This window comes from Callospermophilus lateralis, chromosome 6, assembly GCF_048772815.1.
Source record: "Callospermophilus lateralis isolate mCalLat2 chromosome 6, mCalLat2.hap1, whole genome shotgun sequence".
Lineage (NCBI taxonomy): Eukaryota > Metazoa > Chordata > Mammalia > Rodentia > Sciuridae > Callospermophilus > Callospermophilus lateralis.
Genome location: NC_135310.1, coordinates 99,078,879 through 99,100,398, shown reverse-complemented (window position 1 = coordinate 99,100,398; position 21,520 = coordinate 99,078,879). Strand labels below are relative to the sequence as shown.

General features: G+C 35.8%; 1 protein-coding gene across 1 annotated transcript in view; it reads left to right on the top strand.

Moving 5' to 3' along the window:
- Window positions 1-1,330: 1,330 nt before the first annotated feature.
- The window catches only part of Bend6 (BEN domain containing 6), a 36,781-nt gene continuing 16,591 nt past the window's right edge, over window positions 1,331-21,520 (top strand). Inside the window, exons 1-2 of the mRNA XM_076860065.1 lie at window positions 1,331-1,450; window positions 10,818-10,995. Of these exons, the coding sequence (XP_076716180.1) occupies window positions 1,331-1,450; window positions 10,818-10,995 (298 nt within the window). The remainder of the gene's footprint in view (window positions 1,451-10,817; window positions 10,996-21,520) is intronic.

Genomic DNA, 21,520 nt, shown 5'->3' with positions numbered 1-21,520 from the left:
TAGACCTCTCCCTACTTTACCTGAACCTGTTTATTGCTTATATCTTTGAAATTATTAGTAAAGCTCAATATTGGGAAAGATCTCTAATGTTTGTGAGTCAGATTTGGCAGTTCCTATGTGTAAGCTCACATACTATTAATGTATTTGAAAGCCTAAGAAAAGTTTCCAAAAAAGAATCACAGCAATTTTGGCAAGACATCCAAACATTATTTTTACTCTTGGGATAGAGTGTGATGACTTTCATTTAAAAGAAGCAAAAGAACCATATTTTCTAATATAATTAAGACAGGTTCTCACTGAATTGCTTAGTGCCTCACTAAGTTGCTGAGGCTATTTTTGAACTCATGATCCTCCTGCCTCTCAGCCTCCCTAGCTGCTGGGACTACAGGTTTGTGCCAATATGCCCGGCTACTCAGTATAGTTTGGTGAGAAGCAAAATGTTATCTTTTGCTCAACAGTCCACATATTTCTTGAAGATGTCTAAGCTCAGTCCTTTTCATAGTTAAATTTTTTTTGAATGTAAAGTCTTTTTAAAAATTCATTTATTTTTATGTGTTTCTGAGAATCGAACACAGTGCCTCATACGTGTGAGGCAAGCTCTGTACCACTGAGCCCCAACCCCAGCCCTATAGGTAAATTTTTATCATTTATAATTAAATGTTCGGCTCATGAAAACACACCAATACATTCAAGTACAAAGGATTTCAGACCCAAGGTACTGCATCATTTGTACATATCAAAATTTAAATAATTTCAACCCTAATGTTACAATTCTTTAGTTCCCTCTCAAGACTTCATGATTTTCTGTTAAAAACAACAAAAACTTCTAAGTAATTTTTATTGTTCTCCCTGGAATATTTAGGTTTTTGGTCCTGGTGAGTTCTGCTGTTAAAATATATAACTTCTGCTGACACTGTGATACTATTTATATAAATTTATAATGTTTATAATTTTTCAGACTTCTCATTTTTAGACTTTTTGTCAGACAAAAAAATACAAAAATGAAAAAATGTTTACACTATTTGATTTTGTGACAGCTTTCTGCAAATCATATGGTGAACACCCTTGTGATGATAATGAAATTGAACTTCTGAATCAAATGAAACGGTGTACTAATTGGTCAGTGAAAGAAAGAACTCTAGGAAGCATTTAGTAATAGTTTGCCGGAGAGAGTAGTGCCATCGTGAAGCAGAGTTGTAAACATATTGTGTTCCTTTTTTTGTTTTTAAGGAAAATCATTAACTTTGGGGCCTCATCCAGAGTAGCATCGTCTACATGGGCATTCCCTCCTCCTACAGTTTCAGAAAACCTTTGATAACTAATTGAGAAAATGCAGAAGATCTTGCAGACAGATGAAATTACCAATATCCAAGCTTTTAGAAAAGGAAAGAGGAAAAGGACAGAGACAATGGACTCAGAAAATCCAAATAGTGACATGGAAAAAGGACAGGTTGGTTCTCTCTTACCTTGATTCAATTTTATTATGTAGTTCAACCATAATTCCATAATTTCTCAGTTCTTTCTTCTGTTCTACTAATTTATTCTTCCTTTTAATTCTGTATTCAGTCAAGGGAATGTAGTGTCATGTTCTCCTCTCAATCTTAGATAGAAAGAGTTAGAAACATTTGATAATCAATAAGCCTGCCTCTGTTTAATTATGGCCAAATATGCCATTGTTAAAACTTTGCTTAAAATTCTGGGAAATTAAAAGTCAGCAAACTGTCAGAAAACATTTTTTCCTTTCACAAATATATTGGAGAAATTGGAATACCTCTTTCTCCCCGCATCCCACCGCCACCACCCCCAACCCCCATCCCGCCCCGCCACCCGCCTGATACTAGAGATTGAACCCAGGGATGCTCTACCACTGAGCTATATCCCTAGAACTTTTTTTCTTCTTCCCCTTCCTTTCCTTCTCCTCCTTCTTCCTCTTTCCTATTCCTCTTCTCCTCCTCCATTTCTCCCTCCCCCTTCCCCTTTCCCTTCTCCTCCACTTCCTCCTATTTTAGGATAGAGTCTCACTAAATTGCTGAGGCTGTCCTCTAACTTGTGACTCTCCTGCCTCAGGCTCCTGCTCCAATGTATCTAGCTGAAATACCTCTTCTTTAAGACACACTATTTGCTTTTCTTTTTAGATTTCAATTTGTGGCCCATCCTCATCATCCCATTCCCCTCCTATAGTTTGGACAGCCAATCAATGTGCTTATTCTGTATTTTTTTATTTGTCACTATAATACATGTATTTGTGTATGACTTTGTAATACATGCAGTGTTTTATATTCATATATTTTTATTTAATTTGTTAAATAAATACTATATTATTATGGTTTAAAATATTTTTAAAGACAATGAAAAATCCTTATATTCCTGTCTCCTATTCACTCTGTTCATGCCCGAACCCCATCCCCACTACAGTAACCACGTGTATTGCTTTCTTGTTTATCCTTCTTGCATTTCTTTGTTCAAATAAAGCAAATATAAATAGATATTCTTATCTCTCTTTGGGTCAAAAAAGGAACATACTCTATATACTGCCTTGTACTTTGCTTCTTTACTTAATATATTTTGAAGCTCTTTTCATTAATTGATAGCTCTATTCCACTGTCTGTATGTACCAATCTTTATTAGTCCCCTGTGATGAATGGACTTCTTTTTAATCTTTTTCTTAATGTGATCTACATTGTGATCTACATTTAGTAGTACATTGATATCATATTATAAATCTTAATTTGTTTCTGATTTTTCCATCAGTATTGCTTTATGAAAATAATTCTTATTTATAAAATTTCAGGTATACAACATGTTTTTATGGGATACATCTAAAAAGTAAAAATTTTTCTGAGTAAAACGAATTAACACTACCATCATTTCATAGAATTATTCATTTTAGTTTGTTTTTAAGGCAAAAGCAACTAAAATCTGCTCATTTAGCATGAATCTCAAATACAGTAGTTTTATTACCTATAGTCCTCATGTTATACATCAGATCTCTAGACTTGTTCAGATCTGTATCCTCTGGTCTAATCTCCTAATTTCCTAATCTCTATTCTTCCTGCCACTGAAGGGATTACTGTTTGTGCTCTGTCACTGGTTTTGTTTGCTTGTTTGTTTTGTTTTAGACTGCAGAAGTAAGCAATACTACGTAGTATTTTTTATTTCTATGTTTGGCTTATTTCACTTAACATAATGTCCTTCGGGCTCATATACATTGTGGCAAATAGTAAGTTCTCATTTAAAAAAATTTTTTTTAGATGTTGATAGACCTTTATTTCATTCAGTTATTTATATGTGGTACTGAGAATTGAACCCAATGCCTTACACATGCTAGGCATGCACTCTACCACTGAGCCACAACCCTAGCACCCCCCAAACTCGTTATTTTTAAAGGGTGAATTGCATACATATACATGTATACTGTGTACATACATATATACATGAATTATACATATATACATGCATATATACATATATGTATGTGTGCATTATGTATATAAATTATGGCACATACTTATAAGTATGGTACATGTATGTAAATAAACTATGGTACATATATATATATATAAATACACATGTGTATATATGTATGTGCCATATATATTAACATATATATATATATATATATATATATGCATTCTTAATCCATTCATCCATTGATGGACACTTAGGTTCTTTTCATAGCAATATTTTTAGCATCTATCTATATTGCTACATGTACATCTCATCCATTGCATCTAACAGCTGCATGGTACCATTTTTTATTTATCCTTTTCTCCAATGATGACCACTTAAATTTCCCCTAGCATCAATAAAATAATCCTCATACATGTCCCTTTAAGAGACAGTATGGGGCTGGGGTTGCAGCTTAGTGGTAGAGCATTTTGCCTAGTATGTGTGAGGCACAGGGTTAGATTCTTATCACCACATATAAGTAAATAAATAAAATAAAGGTCCATCAACAAGTTAAAAAAATTGTTTTTAAAAGAGACTGTGAAAATTTCTATGGTGTAAATACATAGGAGGATGATTTATGGTTTACATATATACATTTCTAGTCCGTTTTACTAAATATTATAAAATTGCTTTTTAGAATATTCACATCAGTCTACATGCCCAGCAGTAATGCATAATGAGTTCCTATATTTATATTTCCCTACTAACATTGAGCATTAATATCCATTTTTCTAATTTTTACCAAATCAATCAGTGAAAATATTGTTATAATTTACTAGTGCAGATTTGGGGGGACTCAGTGTTGCTGGAGGGGTAAAATAGTCACATACTCTTATAAGCCAGTTGTGTGGTTTTGTCAGCAATTTTTTTCCTCAAAAACCATAGCTTTCCAAACTACATATTTCTATTTGATTCCATTGCAGTTCACTATAGCCAGAGCTCTTATTTGGTCATAGATCTTAGGCCTGAAAACTCTCTTCTTAAGGCATCTTTTCTCATCTTTTCTTTCCGATTTATGACAGTTACCTCACAGCCATCTGAAACAAACAAACAAAAAATCTTGAAGGTAACACCTTGAATTTAAAGCTTTTTACTGGGCTGGATACTACTGTCTGCCAGAGAACATATAAAGACAAGCTCCTGAGAAAGCCTTGAGGTTACAGTCTTACCTCCTGCTATTTAGATATGGAAGTAAAAATTTTCCCCAAACCCTTGAAGATTTAACATTGCCGAACTCAGTTAATTTAGACTATCTGCTGCGCTCAAGAGTTTTTTGTGTACTTGCAAGCTAGCTAGCTCTGATGTGAAGTATCTGAAACACACTACAGCTTTTTTTCCAGGCTCTCTAGGCATGTGGTTTGCCTTCAAAAGTATTCCAGGTGACCATTTTACCAATAATGTCACCAAGGTCTAACAAAGTCAGTGGCTTTCCAGAATGCCACACCCTCACCCTTTTTGCCCAGTACTTGACCTTTAATTATTTTAAACATATTTCAAGTCGTAGGTATTCCTACTTCTGTGTACCCATTATGGATTAGTTGTGATATGTGTTACAAAGACTGTAACAAAGACACCAATAACAATGGCTTATATAAAATAGAAGTTTATTATTATACAATAGTGAGAGCAGTCTGGGGCTGAAAAGGCAGCTCCACAATAATGAAAATCCCTCTTACCTTGTTTATCTACCTTACTCAACTTGCAGCCTCTGGCTCTGCATCTAATATGACTACTCTCACTTTCAGATCCTCTTTTTCTCTCAGAAGAAAGAGAATCAGCAGGGGAAGACATGCTCATTTTCTTAGGGTTATGGACCAGTAGTGGCGCACATAGCTTCTGCTCCTATTCTATTGGCAGGAGCATAGACAGCCGCAGTGAGCCGCACTGCACATGAGTCCGGGAAATGAAGTCTTCAGCTAACAGTCAGGTAGAACCCTGTTACCAGAGAAAAAATGGGACAAAAGATACATATAGCTAGTAGTTTCTACCACTGTCCATTTTTCTGTTGGGTTTTTGTCTTTTCTTTTGGGTTTCTTGGTCTATTCTGGTAGGTTTTTTTTTCCCACTCTTAAAATAAATATTTTATCTATTGTAGAAATTAGCCTACTGTGATTTAGGTTTGAGATATTACAAATATCTTCTCCCAGTTTCTATTTGTGTATTAACTGTTATCTTCTTCCTTCCATTGGTACTTACAAATGGATTTACTTTGACCTGATTCCTTTTCTTTCTAATACTTGCTGGCAAGAACAAGACCATACATTCTATTTTTTTCCAATTATCATGCATAGAATTAGGGTCTCAATAGGCATCCTTCAATTTTTAAAAAATCTTTCATTTATATTTAATTAAATACATCACTTTTTCCCTTAGGATTTATACATCTTATGTGAGTAAATTAGCTATTTGCCCACATAGAATAGTAATTTACATTATTACTATTACATATATATCCACTATTGTTATATATACATTATATGTATATATACACATGCAAGCATTTGTATAACAATAAAATATATATACATATACTGATATTTGTTTATAAAATAAAGATTGAATATACATATCATAAATCATACAAAAGTGCAAATGAATTTTTCTCTAACTGATCTCATATGGCTTTTAATTCTCCATTCCTGAATCATCATCATCATCATCATCATCATCATCATCATTACCATCATCCTACAGTTTGTGTTCCAGTCTTTTTTTAAGAGTCCCTTTTAGTCGTTATCTCAGTCACTTCAGGATTTAAGCTTCAATCAATCCTATATTTTTGTCCTCTTCTGCTTTCTACTTTTTTTCTTAAAGACATGATTCAAGTTTCCAGGAGTCTTACGTAACATGTACACTCGGTCTTCTATTAAGATTCTTACTTTCCTCTCTGGTTCCTAGGTATCATTAAGTGTTGCTGTTGAGCTAGTTCTTCCAGGTCCAGTGGGGATCTTATTGGTATGTGCTGCTGAAGTTTCCCATCCTGGTACCCACTACCACCTTCCATGAGATTCTGGCACCATGTGACCTCTGATCTACACTCTAAACTATTTGTTTCATTAGTTTCCCTAGCACTTTCCAATCTCCTGACCAGGACGTAAGGATCCTTTGGATTCTCTAGCTGCTTTGCATTCATACCAGGGAGTCTGGGTGCTGTCTCTGGTCCATTTGTCTGAAAACCAAATTGACCATTTCTGATCTGTGGCTCAGAAAATCACCATGATACCCTGAAGTTACACTGGACATGGGGCCTCTTCAAGGAGCTTAGACTGCACAAAGAAGCAAGGAGCTAGGCCTGGTGCTCTGGGATTGCCCCCGTTATCTGATTGTTTATATGATGTGCCCCAACTTCTTAAATCCCCTAAAGGGCAGGGACAGTAGAGAACAGACATTTGAACCTAATTCCCTGCCATTTCAATTCTTTATTTCCCAGCCTCTTCCAGCACCAGAATGTCTTTTTCTTCTCTGCAGCAGGAACTTTCTTTACGGTATAACCTTTATTTCTATTACTCTTAGGTTTTTTTCTTTTTTTTTTTAAGCTTTAGGCTTCTGGGTTTTGATATTTACAAATTCCAGTGTCTTCAAATTATTGTCTTGTTATTGACATTAAAAACTATTTTTTAAATTAAAAGGTAAATGTGAATGCTTCCTTCTAAGCCAATCTGCTCTCTCTTTTCTCTGGTGCAATAAGCCCCTAATTGGCTTCATGCCATAGTCTTGAGTGCGAGGCTATGAATGGAGATTAGGGAAAGAAATGCAGAATGGGGGTGAACTAAAAAGAAGGAAAATATATTGTCTTCCAGCACAATAAGATTATTTGATGTCTATTATGTGCAATGCAATATGCTAGGTTTTACTCTAAATATTGTCATAGGTTACTTTACTTTTTAATTTTGAAATTAATGAGAACTGGGAATGTATCTCAGTGATAGAGCACTTGCCTAGCATGTACAGGCCCTGGGCTCCATTCCCAGAACATGCAACAACAACAACAACAAAAGAAAAATAATAAGAATAATGAACTCCAATAAAATGCTGCCCATCTTAATACCTAAAATATTACCTTATCATAACTTATGACTACTTATATACTCCTCTCCTACCCCTGCCTAAGTCAATCCAGATATAATCATAGTCAATCTCATGTATAATTTACTTGCTTGTAAGACTTATTTTTTGCACTGCTGGGGATTGGGCCTCATTCATGCTGACAAGTGCTCTATCACTAAGTTGTGTCCCTAGCCCACTTTTTTGAAAATTTTCTTTTTTTTTAAATTTTTATTTGTTCTCTTTAGATAACATGACAGTAGAGTGTATTTTGATACATTATAAATACGTGGGATATAACTTATTCTAATTAGGATCCCATTCTTGGGGTCGTATATGATGTGGAATTTCACAGGTGATATATTCCTATATGAACATAGGAAAGTTATATCTGATTCATTCTACTGTCTTTCCTATTCCCACCCCTGCTCCCTTCCCTTCATTCCCCTTTGTCTAATTCAATGAACTTCTATTCTCCCCCACTCCTACTTACTGTGTGTTAGTATCCACATATCAGAGAGAACATTTGGCCTTCTGTTTTTTTGAATTGGCTTATCGAACTTAGCATGATAATCTCTAGCTCCATCCATTTACCAGCAAAAGTCATAAAGTCATTCTTTTATACATGTAGCCCACTTTTAAAAAAAATTTATAAAACTGAAATCATGCACACATATTGTCTCATTACACAAAAATATCTATTCAATAATATGTATAATATATGTGTTAAAATATATCATTAGGTTTATTTATTTAGAGATGGGATCTCACTATTTCCCAGTGGCCTTCATCTCTTGGGCTCAAGCAGTCCTCTTGCCTCAACCTCCCAGAAAATAGGAGGACAGGCATATGTTACCATACCCAGTTTATTTATTCTTTAACTTTACAGGCTGCCCCTCCCAACCCCACTATTAATCAGCCTCCTTATATCAGAGAAAACATTCAGCATTTGTTTTTTTGGGATTGGCTAACTTCACTTAATATTCTATTCTCCAACTCCATCCATTTACCTGTAAATGCCATGGTTTTATTCTCTTTTATTGCTCAGTAATATTCCATTGTGTATAATACCACATTTTTTAATCCATTCATCTACTGAAAGTTATCTAGGTTGGTTCCACAATTTAGTTACTGTGAATTGTACTGCTATAAACATTGATGTGGCTGTGTCACTGTAATATGTTATTTTTAAGTCCTTTGGTATAGACCAAGGAGAGGGATAGTTGGGTAAATGGTGGTTTTCCAAGGAATCTCCATACTGCTTTCCATGTTGGCTGCATCAATTTGCAGTCCGACCAGCAATGTATGAGTGTTCCTTTTCCCCCACATTCTCACCAGCTCTTATTGTTGTTTGTATTCTTAATAGCTATCATTCTGACTGAAGTGAGATGAAATCTTAGAGTATATTTTCTTGTACACTTAAATTTTCACTTTTAATGTTTAAATTCTTAATCCATCTGAAGTGGTGTGTGTGTGTGTGTGTGTGTGTGTGTGTGTGTGTGTGTGTACACCAAGGTAGGAATGCATTTTCTTTACCTTTTCTCTTAAAGATCAGCCAGTATTTCCAGCATCATGTATTGAGCAAGTCCTATTTTCTTGGGTGTTTTAGTCAGCTTTTTTCATCGCTGGGACTTAAAGACCCAACCAGCACAACTGTAGAGGTAAAAAAGTGTGTTTGGGGGCTCACAGTATCAGGGGTCACAATCATAGACAGCAGACTCCATTCCTCTGGCTCAAGGTGAGGCTGAACATCATGGTGAAAGAGTGTGGCAGAGGAAAGTGGTTTACCTGATGATCAGAAAACAGAAAGAGATCTCCACTCACCAGATTTACAAGATATATACCCTAAAGCCACACCCCTAATGGCACCTCATCTGGCCACACTCTCTCCACCTTCAGTTACCCACCCAGTTAATCACATCAGAGGATTAATCCATTGATTGGGTCAATGCTCTGGTAACCCAATCATTCTTCTCTGAACCTTCTTGCATTGTCTCACATATGAGCTTTTGCGGGACACCTCTTATCCAAACCGTCACATCGGGTGAGTTGCTATGCCACTCTGTCCTATATGAAGTTCCTCATGTGCGTGCATCTATTTTGGGCCTCTCTATTTTTGGTCATGCTATCTGTTTCTATACCAATGCCATGCTGTTTTAATTGCTCTATATTTTTAGTAAGCCCTTGCATTTGTAAAGAAAGATCCTGTTTCATTTCATATACTTCTTCAGGATTTCTTTGGATATTCTTAGGCTTTTGTTCTGAATTTCAGAATCAATTTATTAAGTTCCAGGGTTTTTTTTTAATTTTTATTGAAATTGCATTAACTTTAAAGTTCAATTTGGGGATAATTACTACTTTTTAAATGAAATATTTTATCTCTGAACATGATAACTGTCTACATTGACATCATCTTTTAGTACAATTTGTTTACTTTCTTCATAGAGATCTTTCACTTTTTTGCTAATCATTAATGACACTTGTTCTCAAAACAAGAATTAAGCATAAATATGAAATATTTAGGCTATATGGATTGGAAACTGTCAAAAGGTACTATTTATGTGGTACTGAGGATCAAGCCCAGGACCTCACACATGCTAGGCAAGCACTCTACCACTGAGCCATAACCCCAGCCCTTTCTTGGAGATATTTTTTAAAACATTTTATGGAAGTACAATATAGATATAGAAGGTTGCACCTGTCAGAAATGTACAGCTTAATGAATTATCACAAACTGAACACATCCATGCCAGAAATGCACCTCAGAGATCTCCTCATGCTCCTCTCTGCTACTTTCCATCACTGGTCCCCACAGTAACTACTGTCCTGACTTAATAAATAGTGATCTTATAGCACTACAGTGCTAATTGTGGCTGGTATGTAGAAGCAGTAACTATTGTATATCCTGCCATCTTGCTAGATTTTCCTATTTTATTGCATGATTTTTATCTATGTATTCACAAATGAAGGAAGTGAGGTTCAGATTGTGAAGTATTTGGCTCAAAACAGGCCACATCTCAGAGGAGACCTGGTGCTCTTATTGGTTATGGTCTGTTATATGACTATTCTACTTTGTATTTTTCACGGAAATGACACAGAAAGTTAGAATCCTGATTTCCACGCTGTCGGAGGCACTGTTTTCCCCTCATCCTGAGTTCCTCTGAATGGTGGGGTTTAAAGCTGCTGGGCTGCATGGGTTGAAGGAAGTGCCTGTGGGAACAGGAGTGTGTAGTCTTGAATGAACCTCTTCAGAATACAGAACATAGGATAAACCGTTAAAGGTGCTGTGAAACTTCTCTTCTTGTGCCTGCCTTGCATTTTAGAGAGATCCATATTCGGGAAATGCCTTTCTGCCTGGGGAGAGCTCCAGTGAGGATGAAGCGCCCTTAGCAGAATTATCAAAGGAGGAATTATGTGCCAAGATAAAAAACCTGAAAGAAAAACTAACAAACACCCGGAAAGAAAACAGCCGGCTTCGACAGTCTTTGGTCATGCTACAAGGTAAACTTTGAGAAAATTGGCATTTGAGATAAAAGGGAAAATTGTATAATCAGTGAAAAGAATTGGAAATGAAAAAGAGCCAGGCCCAATGGTTTATGCCTGTAATCCCAGTAGCTTGGGAAGCTGAGGCAGGAGGATGACAAGTTCAAAGTCAGCCCCTGCAATTTAGTGAGGCGCTAAGAACTCAACCTTATTAGAGACCCCATCTCTAAATAAAAAATAAAAAGGGCTGGGGATGTGACTCAGTGGTTAAGTTCTCCCTGGTTCAATTCCCATACAAGAATAAAAAAAAAAAAAGAATGAAAAAGAAAACCAGTACCTTAAAGAGCTTAAAAATCACACCATTACAAAATTTAAATATGTCAGCACTCTTTTGAAGCATCTAGTTTGTTGTTCAAAAATTTTAGATTTTTCCTACAGAATACCAAATATTATATTCATTTAACAATGTTCAACACATTTAATGTTCAAAAAGTATTTATTGAGCATTTAATGTCAGCCACTCACATCCTAGGCCCTAGAGAGAAAACATTAGTCAGAGAGAGTAAATATGTTGGAGAGCTCATGATGCACATATCTCAGATGCTTTTGCTAGAGAATGCCCTAGAAAATGAGGCTTGGTGTGATCTATTATGGAAACCATTGGAATTAATGGTTTCATATTAGTTTTTCTATTGAGAACCTTGGTTTGGGAAAATAATTTCATTTCACTGGAGACACATAAAGGAAAAAAGAAGATCCTAGGCAAATTAAAAACCACTTGGCTTTTTGTACGATCCTATGTTGTATCTAAGAGTCTGCTTTTCAAAATGTAGTTTCCATGGGGCATGGTGACACACACCTTTAATCCCCAGCTACTCAGGAGGCTGAGGAAGGAAGATGTCAAGTTCAAAGTTTAGTGTTGCTTACTACAACCTGTCTCAAAAAAAGGAAAAAAAAAATAGTGATAGGGATGTAGCTCAGAGGTAAAATGCCCTTGGGTTCAACCCCCAGGACAAAAAAAAAAAAACAGAGAGAGATGGTTTCCATGGGTAAGCACTATGCGTCTGAATATTTAACAATTAATCCAATGCTGGGCAGCATTGTGTTATAAACCAGTAAATGCTCCAAACATTTTGAAAATAGATACTTCCAGCTGCTGTGTATAGAATGGGTACAAGTGGTATAAGAAAGAAAGTTAAGAAGAGTCACCAGAAAGCTATTATAGTCATCCAGACTAACCTAGTAGCAGCCTACCGTAGCGCAATGGTGTGGGAAAAAAGAAGACAGTTTCATGATATATTTGGAGACAAAAATGACAGAATATGGTGATGAGTGAGATTGGAGATTGAGAGAAGAAAGTAATAGGTTACAAGTTTTCCTAAGAATGTTTGTTAAATTCAAGGCTTAGATTTTAGTAGAAATAGCTACATGTGAATGGAAATATGTTTATTCCAGTAACAAGCCATTTTCTTGTAATTAAAAAAAAAAATGGGGGGCGAACTGGGGTTATGGCTCAGGGGTGGAGCACTTGCCTTGCAAGTGCAAGGCGCTGGGTTACATCCTCAGCACCACATAAAAATAAATAAACAAAGTAAAGATTGTGTCTGTCTACAGCTAAAAAAAAAAAAAAGATATTTAAAAAAAAACATTTTGTAGTTGTAGATGGACAGCATGCCTTTGATTTATTTATTAAACTTTTTTTAGTTGTCAATGGATTTTTATTTATTTATATGTGGTGCTGAGAATTGAAGCCAGTACTTCACACATGCCAGGCAAGTGCTCTACCACTGAGCCACAATCTCAGCCCCTATTTATTTATTTATTTATTTATTTTTTATGTGGTGCTGAGGATGGAACCCAGCGCCTCACATGTGCTAGGCAAGCACTCTGCCACTGAGCTACAATCCCAGCCTCTCTTGTAATTTCTTCACTTTGAATATTGCATTTTTGCAACTTTCTCCTGTTGAAGTTTTTGTGCTTTTCAAAGAAGAGATAATCCTCTAAATTCTGTCACAGAATATAGAATGAGATAAAAGCTAGTTTATAAAGTTAGAAGAACTGCTTAAGAGCATCGATTTTGGAGTTACACACTTTGGTTTGAATCTCAACTCTGCTCTACTAGCTTTATGACTTTAGCCATGTCACTTTACTGTGACCTCAGTCCCAGCTTCAGTTCCTCTTCTACAAAAAGGGGACAATATATGATTTCCTTGTTGCTAGGAGAATTAAATGAGATGATTTGGAGAACTGCTTTACTCAGTGCTTAGCACAAGACTCAGTAATCGTAATTATTATTTTTATTATCAAGGTTTTTATTAACAACAGAACCTGAAAAAGAAAATTAAGACCAATTCTTGTTATAAATATTTGTGAGAAAATTTTAATTCATGAGTTACCAAATTAGGCTCAATAACAGATGAAAAGAATCGTTTACTATACCAGTTCCCTCTCTCCCACACTCCCAGATTGCTATTTCTTTTTCTCCTCACTGCCAACTCTCCACACCTCCTCCCTTATTCTCACTTTCATTTGATGACTTTGCTTCCTACTTCATTGAGAAATAGGAGAATATGAGGATACCATCATCTCCCAGCCCCCATCCTTTTATGCTCCATCCTTTCTTGTTATTCATGAATGAGCCATCCTTGGAGGCAACCAAAGACAGTTTCTCCACCAGTGTACGAGTGCATTTCCCTGAGCTTCTGTCCCTCTGTCCTGCAAAATCAAGTCTTCCTTCTCAATGGTTCATTTCTACTATTATTTGAAATACTAATATTTCTCCCATTTAAAGCAAAAAACAAAACACCTTGCTGAGCACAGTTGCACACACCTGTAATACCAGCTACTCAGGAGACTGAGGCAGGAGGATCATAAGTTCAAGCGAGCCTTCTGGACAATTTAGCAAAACACTGTCTCAAAATAAAAATAAAAATAAAAAGGTCTGGGATGTAGCTGAATGGTGAAGCGCTTGTCCAGCAGGTGCTAGCTAGTTCCTGGGTTCAATCCTCGGCTCTTCAAAAAAATTAATTCATTAAAAGATAAAACTAAACCCTATTTTAGGCCATTTGTTTCTCTACCTTCTGAGTTATTTCTCTCTCTTCCTTTATAGAAAAACTTCTCAAGAAGTTTGACTATCCATTCTGTCTTCTTTTGTTATTTTGGAATCCCATTTAAATCAGACTCTTTCAATTCCATTATATTTCTCTTCTCTGATCAACCATGTTCTTCATGTATTCATTTGTTAGGGCTGCAGTGACAAAGTACCTCAGACCAGATGGCTAAAACAAAATGTATTTTCCTACAGTTTTGAAAGCTAGAATTCCAAAATCAAGTTTCCAGCAGGACCACGCTCCCCTTGAAGGTACCATTCATATTGATTCCCTCTAAGGTCACCATTCATATTGATTCCATCCATATAAACCTTATTTCAAATAAAGTCATATTCTGAGATAGGGGGTTAGGACTCCAACACACCTTTTCAAGGGAGACACAGTTCAATCCATAACATTCTACATTGCCAACCCAGTGGCCATTTCTCAACTGCCATCTTCAGTGCTCTGTTACCAGCACTTTGACACAATTGGGTAACTCTCTTTCCTTGAAAAGATTTCTTCATTTGGCTTCCAAGATGCCACGGTTTTCCTTCTGCATTCCTTGTATTTCCACCTTAGACTATTGACTGGTTCATCATCCTACCCACTAAATATTTGATGACATTCCGGTCTCCATCCTTAGATTTCTTTCCTTTTCGTCTGTGTTCACTCCCTATGTGATCCTATCCAATCATGTGGTGTTAAAATTCATCTACAAGCTAGGATTCTCAGACTTCTGTCTCCTGCCTGGACCTCTCCAACTCATTGTCTAACTGCCTACTTGCCGTGACTGATAACCATCTCAGACTAATGCATCTCATAGCACATTCCTGACCTTCAGCCTCTTTCTCTTTCTTCCTCCTCTTGGTCAATGCTAACTCCACTGTTTCAGTTCCTCAAGCCAAAAACCATGATGTAATCCTCTATTTCTATGTCTTTTACATCTCAATTCAGTTCATCAGCAAATCTTACTGGTTTTGCCTTCAATATATGTCTGGAGCTCAATCCTTTTACCACCACTGCTGTTGGCAGTCTGGTCTCAAGCACCATTAGATCTCTCATTCAGATTATTTTGGTGTCCCTACTTCTGTTCTTGATCCTGGGCACTGTATCCTCAACCCAGCAGTAAAAATAAAACTGTAAATTATAGATCTGTTTGTGTCACTCCTTTGCTTAAAACCCGCCAGTGAATTACCTCCTTACTCAGGGTAAGAACTAGAGTCCTTTTTATGATCTTGGAATCATAACCATGATCTGTTATCTCCCTTCCCTTTCCTCTCTGGCTTTGCGTTCTGCTGCTCTTCTCTGTTGCTGTCCTCAGGACACACTGGCCCACTTGCTTTCCTTTTAAAGACATCAGACATGATCCTAACTTCAAGTGTCTTTATACTTGCTCTTTCCTAATGCCTAGAAGATTCTTTCCATGTATCAACATGGCTTGAACCCTCACTCACTTTAGGCCTTCACTCCAAATCCATATTTTCCTTGACTCCCACCATCTAAAATTTCAACCTCTCTTTTCCTAATGTTTTTCTTTTCATTTCTTTTTAATTCTTTAGTTGTAGATGAACACAATATCTTTATTTTTTAATTTATTTTTATGTGGTGCTGAGGATTGAACCCAGTGCCTCACACAAACTAGGCAAGCACTCTACCACTGAGCTACAACCCTAGCCCCTTCCAGTGTTTTTTAATCCTCCTCTCCTGCTTTGTTTCCCAGGGCACTTTTAAGTCTATATAACCTAATACTGTCTCTCTAGCTCCCTCTACTGCCTGTACTGTAAACTTATAAACAAAGTAGTAAAGTTGTTCTTGGCTGGACTTCGGGCGACTGGAAAAGTCAGAGGGCCTACAGATGCTCCAGTGTTCATTCATGTATTTATTCACCAATAAATATTATAAAATACTTACTATATTTAGATCCTGTGCACTACCTGGGAAAATGAATGAAGAAACAAATATTTCTGTTTTCTTTCTTTCATTTTACATGGGAACTCTTTTTTTTTTTTCCATGTTAGTGGGTTTTATTATTGGAATTACTATTGCTACTATTTTATTTTTTTCCTTTTTTTTATTTGTTGTTCAAAACATTACAAAGCTCTTGACATATCATATTTTATATATTAGATTCAAGTGGGTTATGAACTCCCATTTTCACCCCAAATACAGATTGCAGAATCACATCGGTTACACATCCACATTTTTACATAATGCCCTATTAGTAACTGTTGTATTCTGCTACCTTTCCTATCTTCTACTATCCCCCCTCCCTTACCCTCCCATCTTCTCTCTCTACCCCATTTACTGTAATTCATTTCTCTCCTTGTTTTTTTTCCCATTCCCCTCACAACCTCTTATATGTAATTTTGTATAACAATGAGGGTCTCCTTCTATTTCCATGCAATTTCCCTTTTCTCTCCCTTTCCCTCCCACCTCATGTCTCTGTTTAATGTTAATCTTTTCCTCCTGCTCTTTCTCCCTGCTCAGTTCTTAGTTGCTCTCATTATATCAAAGAAGACATTTGGCATTTGTTTTTTAGGGATTGGCTAGCTTCACTTAGCATAATCTGCTCTAATGCCATCCATTTCCCTGCAAATTCCATGATTTTGTCATTTTTTAGTGCAGAGTAATACTCCATTGTGTATAAATGCCACATTTTTTAAATCCATTCATCCATTGAAGGGCATCTGGGTTGGTTCCACAGTCTAGCTATTGTGAATTGTGCTGCTATGAACATCAATGTGGCAGTATCCCTGTAGTACGCTCTTTTAAGGTCTTCAGGGAATAGTCCGAGAAGGGCAATAGCTGGGTCAAATGGTGGTTCCATTCCCAGCTTTCCCAGGAATCTCCATACTGCTTTCCAAATTGGCCGCACCAATTTGCAGTCCCACCAGCAATGTACATGGGGACTCTTTATAACTGATACATTCCAGATCTTTTCATTTTATTTTGAGACAGAGTCTCACTAAGTTCCCAACACTGGCCTTGAACTCATGATCCTGCTGCCTCAGTCTCCTGAGTAGCTCGGATTACAGGCATGGGCCACTATGCCCAGCTAAGATTCCTGCTTTCATTGACCTTATGTTCATGTGTGTGTGTGTGTGTGTGTGTGTGTAAGGGGGAGATAATTTAAAAAACATAAAAAATAATAATGAAGTAAATTATATAATAAATTCATTTCATATAATTATATAATATGTTCAGTCTCTGAGAGAAGACTGTATACTAGTTATCTTGTTTGCAATAATGTTCCCAATAACTTTGAACTAGAATCAGGGCTACTTCTTTGTTTATGAAGCCTACTAAGAAAAATGTCAGCATATATATATATATATATATATATATATATATATATATATGTATGTTATTGTGCTGTTCTATACAGTCTAAATGGGAAATGTGTGTGTGCTAAACAGTTGAAACATAATCTTGTGGATGAGAACTGATCAGCACAATATGTGAAAGGAAGTGAGTGATATTATCTATCACATAAGAGGATATTAAGTTGTTGTTATTTATCAAAAATGAATGTACACCTAGGAAACACAAAAAAACAGCCAAAACCACAACTCTTGTAACTAATAAGATTTCAGTTAAGAATCAAAAATCAGTACGTTTTGGGCTGGGGATGTAGCTCAGTGGTAAAGCACTAGCCTAGTGTGCATGAGGTCCCATGTTCAATCCCTAGCACTGAAACAAAACAAAAACAGAAAGCAGGAAGTTTTGTTCAGCTTCATTTAAATATGATGGGAAGTTTAAGTTAAATATGTTTGAATTTCTCTCCTGTCTTGAAACCCTATCAAAAAATATATTGAAGACATGCAAAAGCACAAGAACCAAGAGAACTCAAGAGAAGATCATAACACATTTTTTAAAATGCCAATAAAATTTTAGAAGCTGAAAAGTAGATGGATAAATGGTGACTGACTTTATGTGGGAAAAAAAAAAAACTGAACTTTTAGGTCTGTGGTGTGGGGACAGGAGAAAGGTAGAGAAATTACAAAGAAATAATCCAAAGCATACCACAGAACTGCAAAAAGCTGCAGAAATTATATTTGTGAAAAGGCTTATGGTAGTATGAAAATGAGGGGAAACATTGAAAAACCTACATAAAGACCTTTTCAGACCATAAATCCACAAGTACATTCTTCCACTGTAGCCTTCAACTATCACTTCTTCACTGTTCTCTCAGGAGAACCAAAGCTGTGAACTCTGGGACGCTGGAGAGTTGGAAAAGGGGATGTGATTATTTGGGAAAATCCATGGTTTAAGAAGGTAGGTAGCAGAATAAAACTCCACTAGAAAAAAAAAAAAAAAAAAAAGATTGCATCCACAAAATGAGAGGAGGGTACTTTTAAAAAAGAATATTCAGAAAACAAGGTGGTGGGGCGGAAACCTAGAAATTCAATAGAATATCTGGAAGTTAAAGTTAAAAACGTGTTGTAGATATTAGAGGAAGAAGACAAAGGAAAATATAAAAGATTAGAAAAGTAGAAAAATAGTCCAAGAGTCCTAACATCCAAAGAGAAAAGGTCCTAAAAGAGAACAGAGGGAGAAGATAATTTTAAGAAATCAATCCAGGTGTAGTGTTTCATGCCTGTAATCTCAGCTACTCAGGAGAATCTCAAGTTCTAGGCCAGCTTGGGCAATTTAACAAGACCCTGTCTCAAAATAAAACAAAAATAAGGTTGGGGTGTAACTCAGTGAAGGAGCACTTGCTCAGCATGTAGAAGGCCCTGGGTTCAGTCCGTAGTACCAAAAACTCAACACCAAAACCAAAACACCCACAATACAATAAACTAAAGAGCACAAATTTCTAGGTCAAAAGATTGCACCAAAGGAAGGAACAGAGAAAGAGAGGAGAGGAGGAAAGAGAGAAATACTGGGGACTGGATTAGAACAAAATATGTTCCATGCTTTTATAATTATGTCAAAACAAATCTTAATGTTATATATAACTAAAAAAAAATAAAAATAAAAAAGATGCCACTAGAAATGCAGATAAGTTTATTTGCTAAGTGTTTAAAACATTTTTCTAAAATTTTATAGTGCATGCTTAAGGTATGCAATATGACATTTTGAAGGTACATAGTGAAAGGATTAAAATAGTCCATCTAATTAACATATCCATCATCTCACCTAGGTACAAAAATGTGGCAAGAGCTTAGCCTGAAAACAATAATTTGAGACTGGAAGACAATATAATCACCTTAGTTTCAGATAAATGTTTCATTATTTTCCCATAGTAAATTATACTTTTGGTTGGAAATAATGATTAGAGAATAAAACTGTTAATGATTTTAACTATGCTGAATTGACTTTATTTATAGATTTAAGTAAAACTTTCATAAAATAAAATAATCAAGATTCCACTAAAATCCCAATCTAACAGAGGAAAATGGATTCGCTCTAAAGCATAACATTTTGAAATTTCAGAACAGTAAAAGCAAAGAAGAGCTCCCAAGGGTTTCAGAGAGAGCAAGCATGTCACAAACCAAGGACTGGGAATCTGAATGGCACTGGACTTTTTAATAGCAAAACTGGAAGCTCCAAGATAATTAAGCAATGCCTTCAAAATTCTGAAAGGAGATGATTTAAACCTAGAATTCTAACCCAGTGTAATTACTGACTGAATGTCAAAGAAGGGTAATAATATTTTCACATTTAACAAAACCTCAAAAATGTGCTTCCCATGATTTCTTTTATAGAATCTAAAAATACAGATTGTGCTTCTCCAAAATGAGAGAACAAACCTATAAGGAGAAAGACAATAACCAGGGGCTGGGGATGTGGCTCAAGTGCGGCCCGGATTCAATCCTCAGCACCACATACAAACAAAGATGTTGTGTCCGCCAAAAACTAAAAAAATAAATATTAAAACTCTGTTTGTCTCTCTCTCCTCTCTCTTTAAAAAAAAAAAAAAAAAAAGACAATAACCAGAAAACAGGTGATCCATTTCAGGAGAGACACAGGGAAGGCCCAGGTATAGAGGGTTCCAGGAGCAAGATTTCCAAGGAAAAAATGGATGACATGATGAATCCAAACATATCACAAGGATATTGGTGGGGACTTATGAGATGTGTTAGTGAAAGAAGCAATAAAAATATTAAACAAACTATTAACATAAGACAATTATTGCTTCAAGGCAAAACATTTATAAAGAAAAGGAATTGTGAATAATATTTACATTATTATAATAACATAAGTGCAATATTGGTTGAACTAGCAATCCTGTTATAATATTCAAGGATGATGGAAAAGGAGAAAAGTGTGGGTATGTTTGCATGTGAGTACTGTGCCTGTGGGGTTTTGGGTGTTTTTGTTTTTGCTTATGTTTGTTGGAGGGTTTTGTGGGTTTTTTGTTTGTTTGTTTTTTTTGTTTTGTTTTCTAGATAATAGAGAAATCAAAGAAGAGCTACCTTGTCATATTACATAGCTGAAAGTCAGCAACTAATTTTCAGAATCTGAAAAAAAATGAGAAATAGTTATATATGCATATTATTATTTAAGACAATGAAGGGGCAAATACCAGAAAAAAGGGTAAATGAATGGGAAGTGAAAGTGTCTAGGAGTGAAAATCATGAATGGCGAGTGATAAGGCAGAGGACCACTGCTCTTATAAGCCTATTTTTATTTTAAAAGTAACAAATCCTTGATACATAAAAGATGCCCAATATCTAGTATCTACCGTTTAAAAAAAATCAGTAATTTCCTTATATATCAGAAATTATCAGCTATTTTCCTAAAAGAAGGAAAAGAAAATATATTCACATTAATTACAAACAACTATAAAATATTGACTAATTACCCTAGCAAAAAAATGTGTGGGAATCTGTGAAGAAAAATGTAAAAACTGAGAAATGAAGAAACCTAAATAAATGGAGAGACATGTCACATTTATAGGTGGGAAGAAAAGTTGCCAGCTCATCCCAAAATAACTAGTAGTTTGAATGCAGTCACAATCAAAATACCAGTGGCTGTTTTGGTTCTGTCTTTTTTTTTAATTAAATCTATTCTTTTTTTTAATATTTTTTAAGTTGTAGTTAGACATAACATCTTTATTCTATTTATTTATTTTTATGTGGTGTTGGGATCAAACCCAGAGCCTCACACATGCTAGGCGAATGCTCTACTACTGAGCTACAGCCCCAGCCCCTTCTGTCTTTTAATAATTGACAAATTTTATTCTAAAGTTAAACTGAGCTGGGCACAGTGACACACACCTGTAATTCCAGGCACTGGGAGGCTAAGACAGGAAAATGGCAAGCTCAAGGCCAGCCTGCCAATTTAACGAGATCTTGTCTCAAAATATAAAGGGCTGGGGATGTTGCTCAATGGTAAGGTGCCCATGGATTCAATCTTCAGTATTGGAATGAATGAATGAATGAATGAATGAATGAATGAATAAATAAATAAAGTTAATCTGAAGGAATAAACAGGCAAGATCAATT